This window comes from Agelaius phoeniceus, chromosome 15 (genome assembly GCF_051311805.1).
Source record: "Agelaius phoeniceus isolate bAgePho1 chromosome 15, bAgePho1.hap1, whole genome shotgun sequence".
Classification (NCBI taxonomy): Eukaryota; Metazoa; Chordata; class Aves; order Passeriformes; family Icteridae; genus Agelaius; species Agelaius phoeniceus.
The window spans coordinates 4971813-4987224 of NC_135279.1; the positions used below are offsets into that span (position 1 = coordinate 4971813).

The 15412-nt window shown below is 45.4% G+C and overlaps 1 protein-coding gene across 8 annotated transcripts in view; it reads right to left on the bottom strand.

Annotated features, from left to right (window-relative positions):
* SGCD (sarcoglycan delta) overlaps positions 1-15412 on the bottom strand; it is a 307095-nt gene that overhangs the window by 116971 nt on the left and 174712 nt on the right. For 3 of the 8 annotated variants that reach the window (XM_077186366.1, XM_054642995.2, XM_077186363.1), the window contains exon 3: positions 5423-5608. In XM_077186366.1, the coding sequence (XP_077042481.1) occupies positions 5423-5608 (186 nt within the window). Of the gene's footprint in view, positions 1-5422; positions 5609-13285; positions 13562-14204; positions 14411-15412 lie in introns of those variants that run through there. The other 5 variants (XM_077186368.1, XM_077186364.1, XM_077186369.1 and 2 more) reach the window with 5 other exon arrangements.

Consider the following 15412-nt stretch of genomic DNA (forward strand, 5'->3'; position numbering starts at 1 on the left):
GCTGACTGATTACAGCTGCACCAGCAGAAGCTGAAAAGCTGATCAGAGCTCCTTCCCATGTTGGCCTTACCATTGCACCTAAGAGACCCCAGAGAAATCATGAAAAGGGAACATAAACAGAACAGTCACTTTCCTCTGAGCCAATCTCTGATTAAAAAAAAAAATAAATTAGAACAAAGTCTATTCCTTTAAATCATTATTAATAGAAGAATCCTGCCAGCTAGGGCAATGAGCTTTCCTAACTCTAATCCATCTTTACTGCTGTGTTATTACCCCACTGTTTTCCTGTAATTGAAATGTGGCAGGTAGTTTACACACAAGAGGGAGTAATTGTATTGGAAATAACTGTTCATAACCAAATTTTAAAAGCTCATTTTTCCTAGCAACTTTTAATAAAGAAAGCAAGATAATAATGATATTTAGCATTTGTGCCATCCACAGCAGCATTTTGTCTCTCTAAATTGCCAACATTTCATTCAACGTTGCTAAACCAGACCCCTTCAGCTATGAATGCAGCCTGAGGCAAAAAATGGGGGAAAAAACTGAACAATTGAAGTAATTTGTTCCTGTTCAATTAAAATAATAAAATATGGCTGAACTTCATGCTAAAAGGTGCAAACCTTGTGTGGTTATGAAAGGAGAACCCAGAGGTGGCAGGGCCATGGTCAGGGAGCCCAGGTTGAGCCTGACTGGGCCAGGAGGGGAAGATCCCCCTGTCTGTGCCCCATGGAAGGTGGAAGGAGGGGGTCACTGCCTGCCCATTCCTCTCTGCATCCCCCTGGAGCTGCACACACACATGGCACAAGCAGCCTGCACAGCCTGGAAGCAGCACACGCAGTCACAGAATGATTTAGGTCAGAAAAGACCTCTAAGATCATGAAATCCAACCACTAACCCAGCACTGCCAAGTCCACCCTAAAGCCTGTCCCAAACTAGCACAGCTGCACATCTGTAAACATCTCCAGGGATGGTGCTCTCCCAGCCTGGAGGAACATGTAAAGTTTGGCTCCTGAATACCAAGTTGCAGAATATTTTATTTACAAAACTGATCTGAAGCCTTTACTTTGGATGATTCTTAGAAGACAGCTCTCCAGGAATTTCAAGGCTTGCAGGCTGACTGGGGGAAAATATTATTATTTTCTATTTATTGCAGTTCAAAGTCCAGTAGAGCCTGCCAGTATATGACTACATATGCAAACAGCTCCTACCCCAAAAAATTACAATCCATAACAAGCAATAGGAGGACTGGGAAGATCAAAGGAAAAGCAAAAGGTCCACTATGGTTTGATGGGCAGACAAGCAGGTGGGGGTGTGACATTTAAATGCAGCCACAACAGGACACAGTCCTCATCTCTCCTGTTTAAAGCTCTGCCTTGTGCCTAACAGGCTATAAAGCAGTACTAATGCACAGTGCTTCAGACTCCTAACACCATTTAAAACACCAGGCATTGTGTGCTAGCCTTGTTGAAAGAGGTCAGTGCACTGTCATTGCCCATTATCAGAGCTTTCTAGCTTTGGACTGCTTAAAATAAGGATATTGGTTTACTGTGGTTATGCAAGCACATCTTTTCTTGTAATATCCAGAAACTAATACAACAGGAAGCTTTTTAAAAACTGCTTTAAGCTCACTAGTAATAGGTGAAATAGAGCTCCTCAGCACAGCACTGGTGTGCAGCAGAAAATATCAGTGCTGATATGCACAGTCACGGGCAATGCTGCTGCTGAGGAGCTGCATCATGGGCTGCTAATGCAGGTGGACCAGAAAGAGAAGGTTGCTAAGAGCTCTCATTCCAGCTTTATAATTAAGTTGGGACCTACAAACCCATGCAGGGGCTGTGCCCACCTCAGCCAAGCTCTGGGCAGTTCAAGGTTGAGCCTGCCACAGCTGGAGGTTTAGAGCAGCACAGCTGGAGGTTTAGACTGCCACAGCTGGAGGTTTAGACTGCCACAGCTGGACATTATGGTCACCACAGCTGGAGGCTGAGCCCAGCACAGCAGGTTTCCCCAGCTGCAGGTGAGCCCTCTGCCACACTGGTGTGACTGTAGGATGCAGCTGTGGCTGTGTGGGACCTGCAGACTGAGTGTTCAGTCACACACAACAACCCACAGGCAGTACCAGCACTTCCCCAAGGCCAGTGTGTGCAAACCACAGACTTAATACCAGCCTTGTCCAAGGCCTGAATGAAGCAGAGCACTCTGTATCTAAGTATCATTGGCTGGTTGAGTGCTGGATGGTGGTTTCTACCTCCATTAGGTTAGGCCACCTTCAGGGTACATTTGGGTTTCAACTAAATTGGTGGCTTTGGTCCAGATTCATTCTGTGGTTTGCCTTAAAAATCCAAGCCAGGTTTACAGGCAGCAGCCTGGCCAGAGCTCCCCAGAGCAGCTCAGCCCTGATGTAAATGAGCACAGCAAAAGGACCTGGCCATGGGAACCAGCTGTGGGACAGGTAAGTGACATTTGAGGTCCCCTCTAGGCCTGTTTTTTTATACAGCCTGTGCTGAATAAAGGCATTTAAAACAAACTGAGCATCAAACAGTACATGAGAAATGAATGATTGTGCCAGAGGACAGAGCAGACAGGGACCAGCTGTCCTCACACAGGTGTGACACTGCTTTGAGAGCCCTGTGTAAGAGGCAACAGCCCACATATACATTTGTTTAACCCTTGAGCATTAAAATAAAAGCAAAACCTAGAATAAATTAGTGATGCTTGCTTGTTAACAGCCACGGATTGGAAGTTTATGGCTTGATTTCACAGGAGTTGTCTCCAGGAGCACGAGCCAGGAGGGCAGGCAGAGGGCAGAAGAAGAGAGGCCAGGAGTGGATGGATACTGCTACAGCAAGCATGAGGAGGTGTTTTTTTATCCTGAGATTGTCTTACTTCACCTCTTTCCCCCTTCTCCACTCTCCACTCCCCACTATCAGCATTTAAAACACCCCTGAGTTTTCCTGAGCAGGTTTGCTGTGCTCATTAAAATACTGTGAGCACTTATTGGCTATAATGAGCATCATTAAATTCTGGTAAGCACCAGGACTGTTCTGTGGAGTTGAACAGACTCAGGTTCTGGAAGGAGAGCTCAGAGGTAGGAAGATGCTAGAAATATTCCATTTTCCAGAAGAACAGAAACACAAACCTTCCTCTCCTTTCTGCTCTGCAAGCACTGGGGTAACTCAGACCTGTCAAGCAGCTACTGCTCACTGACTACTCAGATCACTCTTCTGCCCCAGAAGGACTCTCAGCTCCTCTTAACAGAACAGGAACAAATGAAAGATTTTTCCATATTTGCATCTGCTCATTTGATAATTTTCCTATGTTTGTTATTTAGAGATAAAAGTCTGCCTCTAAAAACTCACTTAGCCAAGTGGTTTTCTCAGCCTCAGGGAATGGTGCAGGAGGGATTGCAGGGCAGGATCCAAAGCAGCTGGCGAGGCTGCAGGAGCAGCAGGAGATCAGGAGATGAATGGGTGCATACTGGGGCAAGACTCACATTTTACATGCCCAGTTCTTGTATTTATTTCCAACTGGCTGTGCCAGAAACACTCACCCTGAGTAGTGTGGCCATGCCTACAACCATAAAGCTGCTCCCACTGCAGGACTCAGAAGCACCACCTGTGTTTTTATCACCAAATGCTGTTCATCATCCACTAGCATTAGTAGATATGAATTAACTAAGCCATACACAAATATGCTTTACCCTGGAATAATCCCCAGTAATCCGAGGGCAAGTAAGGAAACAGAATGAGACAAGAAATTGAAGATCAGTGCATGGCTCTAAAAACCAGTCTGTATCCTATGAGGGGACAGAGCTGCTGGAAATGGGAGGTTTCTGCACACATCCCTAGGATGTGGCACTTCAGCACCTGGCCAGCAAAATGCAGTGCATCATGAGAGGGCAGTGGTGGAGGAAGAGCACAGATGTTCACCTGACTTCCCAAGCAACCTGGAGAGAGCTGACTGACCACCACCAATTAGCAAAAATGCATGGGACTGAAGTTATGTTATTAGAAAGAAATAGAGCTGTATTTCTGAAAAGTGATAACTTGAAATCCTTTTGTTTTGTTCTTGGGTTGATACCCACAGCACTGCCTGCATGTTGAGTGATCAACTCCTCCACCACCTCAGAAATACCCATTGCTCACCTCCATTAATCTAAAGACCATGCTTCAGCATGAAATGGGTATCAAAGCAGCATCCATTTCACAAGATTAAACAACTGCTCTGGTTAAGCATTAATTGCTCCACTTTGGCCACTCTTTGCCCGCTCACAGGAGCTTTTTGTGGATTACTGCTTTATAATTGCCTGCTCCCTATGCACACAGGCACTGCAATCTTCTGCACACCTTGACAGCAACCTGGTTAGAGAAAATGAACACTGCACATTCCCCTGACACAGCATTTTATCTGCTGGGTACAGGAAGCCAGAGGCTGTTTATTCAACTTCTCATGGCCCATTAATGACATAATTCTGGCCACAGCTGTTTGGGACTGCACAAGACCAAAGCAGAGGAAGAAATGCCAAAAAGACTTCAAACATTCTGCTCATATCAGAGCCTGGCTGGGAAGATCCTTGGAAGTTGTCTAGGGAAGTGTAGCTTTACAGCTCCTTTGGGAAGCAGAACCAAGATTAAAGCCTCAGACTTGGTTTCTCCTGAAGACTCAAACAATCTTAAAATGAATAATCTCATCTGAACAGGGTGGCAATGACTACTTTGAGGAAGAGGTGACTGATAACTTCATTTTCACTCTGCTGGTGAAATTATCTAGTGAAAACCAAGGATCTGCCATACATACAAGCTCACAAGCCCTGGAAGGGGAAAGCTAACCCTGGCCAGGGAGTCTGAGCAGCAAGGGGGAGCTGCTCCAGGACCGATGTGCACCAAGCACAGCAATACAAGGATAAGGACATGCTCCACCTAAATACCACAGCCAGGGAGATGCCCTGTAAATTTTATTTCATTTCATTATGCTTCCAGAACTACATCAACATGAATTTTCCCAAAGAAACAAAGCAAAGCAAGATTCTTGTCTTCCTGGTCACAGAGAAAAGGAGAAAAAGTCTAAGAGAAAAGCTCAAACCCATTCACATCCAAGTTCAAAATAACTGACTTCATTAATTTTAAAACACTTTATAATTGAAAATTGGAGCTGGGTGGTGTATATTGTTTACATAAATACATGTATATATATATACATATACAGCAGATAAGAGGAACATGATTGCAGGGCTGAGCTGATTCCTCAGCTTGGCAATATCCAGCAGAAAGAGAGGATCATAGTGTAAATTTGTTCCTCTCTATGAAAGGACTGTCCATGGCAATGAAACAGCCCATTATTGAAGCTGTATCTGAAGTCATGCTCAGCAGAAAGACCAGCACCCTCCCTCAACTTCCCCAGACCTTCCGAGGTAACCCCTACTTACAATTGTGAAGTTCATAACCTTCAGAATCCAGATGGTCATAGCAAGGTTCACCAGGATTAAAATCATTAGGAGCAGCACAAAGAAATAGAGGCACCTCTTCCTCCAGCCATAAATCCCCACTTTGTATACCTGGGGTCCTTCCGAGGTCTGCATGGTGCTCCGGTGCGGGTACTGTTCCTGAGGCATCTGAAACGAGCACAAAGAGACAACCACGTGTGTTCAGGCCCAGGAAAGCCAGAGATAAAAGCTGCTTCTGTCTGTGCCTCTTGGAGGGTTTGGGGTTTTCTCAGAGTTTACCAGCTGGGTAGCAGCTCTTTGGATACCTTGGTTATTTTTTCCTTCTGCCCGGTGTGTGCAGTAACAGACCAGGAGAGAATCTGATGGGTTAAATGTGTGTGAATGTACTTATAAATACACGTAAGCACTCTGGCTGAAGGTATCTTATGGAAATCACTCTGGAGTGACTCTGCTCACAGCCCCAGGTTTTGCAAGGCAGGCACTCCAGGGCCTCAAAGGATCCTGAGGGGAAAATTCTGCATGCGTTTGGTAAAAGCAGTTGAGTTCAGCAGTTTGTTTGGAAGATGCAATATGACTTCTCAGAGGTTTAGTTTAAAAAAAAATAAAATACCGTCTCAAGTAAAATCATTCCTTCCAACCAAAGACAAAAAAGGCAAAGGGGAAATGTTTGCCTTTCTACACACCAATCTTGCCTAAAAAAGTGAAGCTGGAGCAAGGTTCTCCAGCTAACATCGTTAACAATTATCACAAGTATCTGTGCTGGGAGGAAGGAAGGAAGGAAGGAAGGAAGGAAGGAAGGAAGGAAGGAAGGAAGGAAGGAAGGAAGGAAGGAAGGAAGGAAGGAAGGAAGGAAGGAAGGAAGGAAGGAAGGAAGGAAGGAAGGAAGGAAGGAAGGAAGGAAGGAAGGAAGGAAGGAATTCATGTTCTCACCCTCCATTTTCAGGTTGAGGAAAGCCACTTTCTCAGGCTTCCCCAGGGATCATTTCTAACATTTTCAGCTTATTTTGATGCACAGACTGAGGAGATCATCTCTAGTACCAGAGTTTGCTGAATGCTTTGCATTTTAGACTCCACAGACAGATAGGAAGCCACCAAACAGGTTCTTGCACTGTGGATTCGACACCACGAGTGTCTTCCTCAGGGTTGCTGGCACTGATGTTTGTATGCAGAGGATTACAAAATTCACATCCCAGGAGGGAACAGTGCGAGTTCCCCTGTGGGAGTGTGATGTGCATGTCTGGAGTGAGGCAGTTTTGGGAATGAGATGCTGCTCAGGGAGGGGAGTTGGGACACCAACAAACACAAAGGCTGGAGCAGAGCAGATCTTTTTACACTGCCACAACCACGCCAACCCGAACAAACTTGAACAATAATAAATCACAGAGTTTCCTCTACCTGGGGGAAATTATAACTGCAACTACTGTACAGTCAAGGATTTTATTGCCTAATATTTTAACAGGGTATCTTGGAGAGCACATATTAAATGCAGCCTCTCCCTTGGAGAAAAATGAATAAATTGCATTGCTAACCCTCTCAAACCATGGAAGAGGTTTGACCAAGGAGAAACAATATGAAATACCCAGCTAAAAATATCCCTTTATTGCAAAACTTGTTTATTCACTATATCTCTGCTTTTTTTTTTTTTTTCTTTACTTGCAGTTTCTAGGATGGAGAAAATAGCATATCCAGCTGGGGCAAAACTTTACAAACATCAAAAGAATTTATAGCAACAGAACACAACCACAAAGAGCAACTTGCATCCATACAGTAGTCTGGTTTTGAGAATTTCTCTAGTTTTGATAAAATATTTAACTCACAGCTGCCCTGACAGAGATAGAGCAACTGAAGTAGTACAACATGTGTGATGAGCAAGACTTAGCAATACAGTATAAATTCATTCAAGAAAATGGCATGGCAATTGTAGGTATCATGTTCTTTCTATACAAACTCTCACACAGCCACACTTAAGCAATATTTGGTTTCTAGCTTGTGTTCCCCCCCAAACTGTAAATACTACCAAAACATTGCTCATGTCTGTAGTTGTTCAGGGAGAGAAGAAAGGATGATGGACAGAGAGTGCTGAGGTGTGTTAAACAAATGAGCAGAATAAGAAAGTCTGCAAGGCTACTACCTATGGAACCAGCTATATCCACTATCAATAATCTGTACTGTATGCTAGTCATAATTTAAATTTTGGCAACTTTTCCTGACTCAAACATTGAAAAGAATTCAGGCACCAGACAAAAAAGTACTGCTTGGAAAGAATATCCAGTGGCTGCACTTGCTGCTGACACCTCCCTCCTTTCAATTACTGAACTAAGAGGAAAGGCTGCTGCTGCTTAATAGGATTTTTCATTTCTTCTTCAGGAAAATATAAGGAACCACCACTTAATTCTGTAACAGTGGAGAAAAGATAATACTGAAACAAATCCAGAAATTGGAAAAGAAGCATGCCTTCCAAAGGTCAAACTTTAAAGTGAAAGGGCTTAAAGACACACGTGCACAGCACTGGATCACCACCACTGCATGAACTATCTCACCTACAACAGAAAAAATGCAGCAGCCCAATCTTTTTAATTTAGTTACAAACAACATGACTATGACTACAAAAATATAGCCTGGAATGCGCAAATTTCACCAAGGGGCTCTTGGTTCTGCACAAAAAAAAAAAAGTAGTAAGTTTTTGCACAAAAGCTGTACACTGAGTGCTTATATACACCAACACTGCAAACAGGGCCTGAGACAAAATCCAGTCCACTTAGAAAAGCTATTCATCCTTTTGCTTTAGCATACCTTAGAGATATGGCCCATGACAGGAAAGATGTATTAGTTTTTTTAAGAGCAGTGGAAGAGCCCTGTCACCCCACCCACTGATCTGCACAGGCTGCTCACAGAGTGCTTCTGCAAGGCTTCAGCACCTTCCTTCAGCACAGCCAAACCAGGCTCAGCTGAAAGGCACCAGAAAGCAAAACTGGCTCTGAGCTTCCAAAATTCACACCAGACCTCACCAGTCAGGGCCAATCTCTGCTCCATGTTTCCCTCCCTCCTTCCACCTTCTTGGCAGAGAGTTCCTCACTCAGGGTGTGCAACCCACATTACCAATTCCTCAGGCAGAAAAGTGTTTTACGTGCACAGGGATGAATTAACACCTTTCCCACATAAACACTGGCACTGTAACATTCCTGGCCACGCTGCCTTTGTAGGCTCGGGGAGGGCCATGAGTAGGGTGAGGTTTTACATAAGGAATCAATAATGTTTCTCTGCCATGGGGGTTTCTTTGATCAGCACTTGAAGGATGTGTGTTTAATAACAGAACAATTTCAAGCTTCAAGAGGATGCAAACTGGGAAAGCAGCTTCTGTCTTATGGGCCCTCTTGAAATTTGCTGCTGGAAGTGTCCTGGAGCCCATGGAATCGGGAGGAATGGAATCAATGGAATCATTGCTGCAGGAATGGCCCTGAGCCTTGCACAGCCAACACAGCATCTCCCCTGCCAGCCTGCCTGCCTCTAAGTGAGGTGTAACAGCCTCATCAGAAAAACCAGCAGCATCTGACCCCAGGCTGACCTGAAGCACGGTGATGGGAACACATTTCCAGAGATGAGAGAGGGGGCTCAAATTCCCTCAGGTCTTGGACCTACATCTCCCACATCTGCCCTCTCTTTGTGTCCATATCACCAACATCCTCTTCTCTTTCTCTTTGTTTTCTGAAACAAAAACCTTTTCTTTTGGGTTGAAATGAGGGGGAAAAAAAGCCCTAAAAACCTTCAGAGGTGCTCTCTGCCATATCACTGGAAGGCATTGTACTTGTATTCACTAGCTGCAAATGCTCTGCAGATTCATCCTCTTTAATTTCTCTGTCTTTTAAGTGCACAGTATCCACCAGGTTCAAAAAAAACAGACATTTCTGGAGTGTGACTGAGAACAAAATCTGGCATGAAGAAGAGTGTTTTGAGCCATCTATCACCAAGACATTCTCCGTCTCCGCTCCCCATAAAAGTCTCTCAAGTTTGACACTCCCAGATCCATTAATCCACCAGCAGCATGACCCAAAATTGATTTATGGCCATTCACATGGGTCAGACCACAACCTGGGTCTCCATAAAAAGGATCAGGCTCTGGAAAATGACTTCTCACTTGCAGCATGGCCAGCAAGGGCTGAGTATTGGGGAACAGCCCATGGGATGAAATACTTGCTGGGATAGTTAAATCTCACAGCACTTTTCTCCAAGACCATCCAAGCCATGAATTTGGCCTCTGTGGCTGTTACTGGTGTCCCCAAAGCTTAAATCTTTGCTGTCTGCTTGTCCCTCTATTTCTGTCAACAGTGCCTGTCCCTCCATGTGAGGAGCAGCTCTTCCCTGAGTTGGGAACTCCATCACCACTCATTGCCCATTTCTCAGGTATCACTGCTGTGTGATACATGGCCAGAAAGACAAAAAGTAAAAGAAAATATCCTAAGGAATGTTCTTTTCTTTTATGAGCAGTCTCTTTCAGTGGGGTACACCACATGTAGTGTGAGTCAAACATCTGGCCTGATTCTGGCAAACATAAGCACATCAACGAGATTTTTTTGATCTGTACTCCATCAGGGCACACCCTGCCCAGTCCTCTGGAACACACCTTTCTTTCCTCTTGCATCTTGTGGAAAATGGACTCAGCACAGGCAGCTGGGGAGACCTTGGGGATTCATATCCTGGTAAAGCTTCTCATTCAGACCCCTCAGGCTACTCCCCACCTCTAACATCTTGAAAGCTCTTGTAATTTCCCCAGCTGTTTGGGCTGGCAGCACTTCCACAACAAATGTGCTTGAGGATAAGTGCACTGCAAGAACCTCAGTTTATAAACCAATAGCTTGGAGCAGATGGACTCAACCAAAAGCTGAACAATGGGACTGTCCTGTCCCTTCTCTGCATTCAAAGAGCACTCATAGTAAAATTTTAAACCTATTAGAATTTGCCAGAACAAACCAAAGTAACAGGCAGCTCCATCTCTGAGTTGTATTTCCTAAGCCAAAAGCGATATTTTATTATGCTGCAAGAATCTGTGAGCAATGTGATGTCACTATTGCTTCTCTTCTCTGAGAAGGACAGAAACATGTCTGCTTTTTTATTTATGACAGCCTCTTTTAAATTTTACACTTTTTCCTTGATAGTCAGCTTGTCTCAATGCTTTCTTTCAGAATTAAGAAGAAAATGGAAAGCTAGCAAGGAAGAAAGAGTCTCTGCAGTGAGTCCTTTTATGTATCAAGCTAGTCAACAGAGAAAGTCTTTCACAAAATGCCCCACAATTTGTGGTAAAAAATTCACGCTGCATGCAAACACCACACCAGCTCTGCTGCATTCACACTCTGCTTCCTTTGCACCACTCAGATGATGTGAAGCACTCCCAGCCCCTGTCCATCGGTGCCAAGTTTAGAAAAGCTCTTTCCCAGCAGAGTGTCTCAAAGCAGGACGCACAAACATGAGAGCTGCACCAAAATAGCCAGCAGCAGGTGTGACTGCAGGAGGCTGTGGGAACAGCAAGAGGGATATCATCAACTGAGCTCCAATCAGAAAGCAAGCCACAGGAGGTGACACTTTGCAGACTCCTGCCCCAACACACTCTCACCCCACAGCACCAAGAAAAGAGATATGGCTTGTAGGAATGTGCAAAGCAGGATCATAATATGGATTTATACGGCTGGAACCCAACCAGCACGGCACAAATTGAGAACTGTGGGCTTGAGCATGTGCCAGGATCCAGAGTGCAGTCTCTGCAGTGTTCCTGCTCACACAAGTTAAAACTTGTTCTGCTGCATCTTCCATCTTCCCTCCACATGATGTGCCTTCTGTGCTAATCCATTTGTTCTTTTGCACTGACTCACTCTCTTTCTGGTTTGCTGCTGGAAAGGACCAGGAGAAGGGATGCCCATATTGGGGTGTGCTAATGGCTCTCCCATCTATCTGCTTCCAAAATCAAGAGGCTCTCTCCACTCTGCCCACACATGCACACATTCTTCAGTCCTCCTGGATTCAGAGCTTGAATGCTTGACCCAGGTGGAGCTGCACAAAGGGCACTGAGGAGGCTCAGGAGGAGCTGTCAAAGGCAGGGAGGAAACACCAGCTCCCATGACCCTGGCTGCTGCTGGCTAAGATGGACAAATTCCAGCCTCTTCACATCTCTGGCTCTTCAAAGCTGGCAATCAGATTTGGGAGGTGGGATGCTGCATGATCAGAGGCAGGAACTTGAATTTTATTTCCTTTTTTTAACAATAAGCTTATAGCTAGCAGTGGAGAAGATAATAGGCTGACTGCTTGCCTAAACTAACAGCTGCTGAGAAAAGCAATAGAGATCCAAGTCTGCAGGGTAAGATGGCAGCCTGTGAAGGCTCAAGAAGTTCCAGATCATGTAAGACCTTCATTTAACACTGCATTTTCACTGCAGGTGTATTTTATGCAAAGCAAATTTCAACTTTATCATGCCTCTTTGTTTCCCTCATATTCCTCCCCCTTTCACAGCTCATCTCTGTCCTTCCTCTCAATCCCTTTGCCTCCCCCCCCAATCAGCCTCCAGAAGACAGAGTTAATCCATGTCGCCCTTCCTGCACTCCAAACCCACAGAGTCTTCACTTGGCTCCTACAAACTCAACACTCTTCAGCAGAATTACTGGGAGAAAGCTCTGGTCCTGCCACATTCTGGATCTGTTGCCTCTTATCCCTGAATTTTTGGTTTGCCAAAATGAGTGACTGCTTGAGCCCTGCTGGATGCAGGCAAAGCAAACCATTGTCTGCTCCCATGAACCAGGGAGAGATTCTTCGCACCGTCCCACCGTATCATTTGATACCCTTAATTCATTCCTTGTTGAAAGGAAATAAAAAACAACACCACCACCATAAAACACAGCTAAAAAAGCATTTTCAACACATCAAATAACACTGCTCTGAAAACCCAAGGCAGAGGCAAGGAAGTTTGTGAGGTGAGGCGAGGCAGACTCCTCCTGACACCTCCATCCCTTGACGAACGCGCGCTCCCGAATCCCGAGCCCAAGCCTGCCATATAAGGTGCTGATATCTCTGCAAAGGCAAGACAAGCTTTAATGCTGCAACTAAAAGGATGAGAGAACATTGCCTAAATCTGGCAGGTCCCTAAAGAGGGAGTGAGCTTTTCATCATAAATGTTTCTTCAGTTATTTGGGGAAAGAAACGCAAATCGGAAGAGAAGTTGCAGAGAGAGCAGCCCCTAAATTAATGTTTTCCCTCCTAATCTTCTCTACGTGGCTTCTGACCGTGCTGTCTGTTGCAGTTTGCTCGTGCTTTATAAGATATAGGGAAAAAAATATGCAGACAAATCACAAGGCAGTGATTATTACTGAGTTGCTGCCTCTCTTCATAAGCTCGCTGTACCAGGAATTGGCAAACAACCCCCAGACAAACATGCTTTCAACTCATTAAACAACTTCAATACAATGCACTTATAAACCTATTTACTGTAACTGAGTCACATTTTTCATCCAAATATCTGACTGGCACATGGTCCAGAGCCAACCTTTCAGCAGCTTCAGGTTATGCACACACTTACTCCCCAAAATGAAAAAGTTGGGGATTATTTGGGTGCAGCATTCCCTCAGCCAGAGACGCGGCGCGGGCGTTGCTTCGCCTGCAGCTTTACTATCCACACAAATTTAGCCAGAAACCACCACCCAGCCTCAGACTGCTCCCAACCCTTCACAAATATGCCACAACTCCCCATTCTTGCCTCTTTTTTTTTTTGCTCTAAGCAGCGGTGTGAAAGCAAGAAGCCCCTTTGCAGAGGCACAAAAGGAGGCAAATCCGCACGGCGCTGGGACGGAGCAGGGCAGCTCTTACCTCTCCCTTGGGATGGATGAACGCCCGGAGGGTGCAGGAGCCTGGGGAAGATGCAGCTCAGCCTTCAGAGCAGCACGAGGCCTGGCCTGTGCTCATGAGCTGCCCCTGTCAGATTTTCCAACAGCAGAACTGCAGCCAAGTCCCTGCCCATGCCTGAAGAATTTCCTGAACAGCATTCCCGTTCTTTTTCTAACTGCTTTGAAACCACACTGTCTGTACTTCAATAAGGCTTTGTCAGGCCAAGTTACAGCTACTGGGCTGGCTCCAGCAAGCAATTGAAAACACATGTGTTTTGCATTAAAAGCCCCCTTCTCCCTGCACACATTCAGACACAGACACCCCCGTCTGCACCCAGCCCCGGAGCCTGCCTGCCCTGCCTTCGCTGCCATTTCGGCTAAAAGGAATAAAGGGATTATGTTGGTGGAGATTTTCTTTGGGAGAAGGAAAAATGGGGTGGGAGGGATCCCATTCCCACTGATAGCAGCTCACCCTGCCTCCTGTGCTTTGCTGGTGTCATGGGCACCCAGGTGAACAGCCAGCTTTGCCAAATCCCAGCAAGCAAGGAAGCACAGGAGATAACATTTCAGTTCACCACTACTCTCCCCTTACCTTTGCCTCTGTCTCTTCTAAAACTATGAGAAAAGAAAGCATATTTTTAGCATCTCTAGACTCAGTTCAGCACATCAGAACTGTATCCTAATCTTGACACATACTCCTGTATCTGCTTATACTAAAAATAATACAACTATTTTTGAGTACTTTCATCCCTCTCTGCTTTCCAGCTGTCCTAACCTTTATAACCCAAAATATTTTAAGCACCTTGCATCTCTTTTTAAAGAGCATTAACACCGCTCTGGCATTGGCTTAAGGAAAAGAAATAGAAGATATAATGTTAGAAATAGAAGATATAATGTTATACCTTTAATCAGAACGGGTCCCAGTTCTTAATATCTGTAATCATTTCCAGGCAGCACCATGGGTCAGGGCAGCAAGCGTGGGCTCTGCAGCTGGGGATGCCCTGTGCCTGGCATGTGCCTGGCAAGCAGAGCTGGAGTAGATGTGGAAGCACACATGGATGTCCCCCTTATTCCACCACGGCTAAGTCCCACCAAAGATGAAACACAGCAGCAGAGTTGTCAAGGTAACAATATAGAAAAGAGACAGTTTAAAGAGAGAGAGAGAGATTTTCCTCTCCTAATGCTCCTTTTCAAACCGTGCACTCCACTTCTTTGGGGTTATTCTGTTCTGTGGTTTGCAGAGGTGTGGTGGGCAGGTGAAGTGTTTACAAGGGATAAAAGCAGTGGAGATTAGAAGTAAAGAGAGCTCTGATCCAACACTCTCTGAAGGCAGAGGAAACCTGCTGCCTTCCACGGACTGTGGCTTCAGTCCATGGCAAGGACTCCTTCAGCCACAGGAATGTGAGATCTGCCTTTCACCCATCAGCAGTGAGACCTTACAAAACCCACGTGGGATGCCCCTGTGGACAGCCTGCAGTTCATCCACCCAAGCTGCTGGGAGAGCTGCTGTGGCCACTCCATGCTTGGCTCTTGCCTGCACCCTGCCCTGCTACCAAAATGCTGTTTCCTTCTTCCTGCACAGAGCCACGCAGGGGCCAGCAGGGCAGAGTGGGCAGCCTGGACCAGCCCCCAGGCTGCAATCAGTGGGGATGGATCCAGACTGGGATGCTGCTCTGCAGAAGATAGGATGAAACCACACAGTCATCCTGCCTCAGTTTGTGAGACTTTCAAACAAAAGGCGAGCACACACACACAACCACTGGTGGTGGCATTTCACATCTATTTGCACAGCTTGTGAGAAGTCAGCTTGAGCCAGAGCAGAAATCTGGATCACAGATCACAAGAACTGTCTGTGCAGCTCAGAGTCTGCCCAGCAAACTACCACAGCCATGGTAATACTCTTTGGGTTGGCAACCAGCAACAGCTGAAACCAAAGGCGCCTGTACCAAAGTCTCTGGGTATAAATAAGCTGAAACGGAAAAATATGAACTGCAGATTCACATAATTAGATTTTCAGTTGTACAAGACAATCAGGCATCTGCAGAGCTGTTTGCAAGATGATAGCAGTCCGTGCCTTCTGTCTTAAATTTCCCTGTGGTCTTTATTCAGC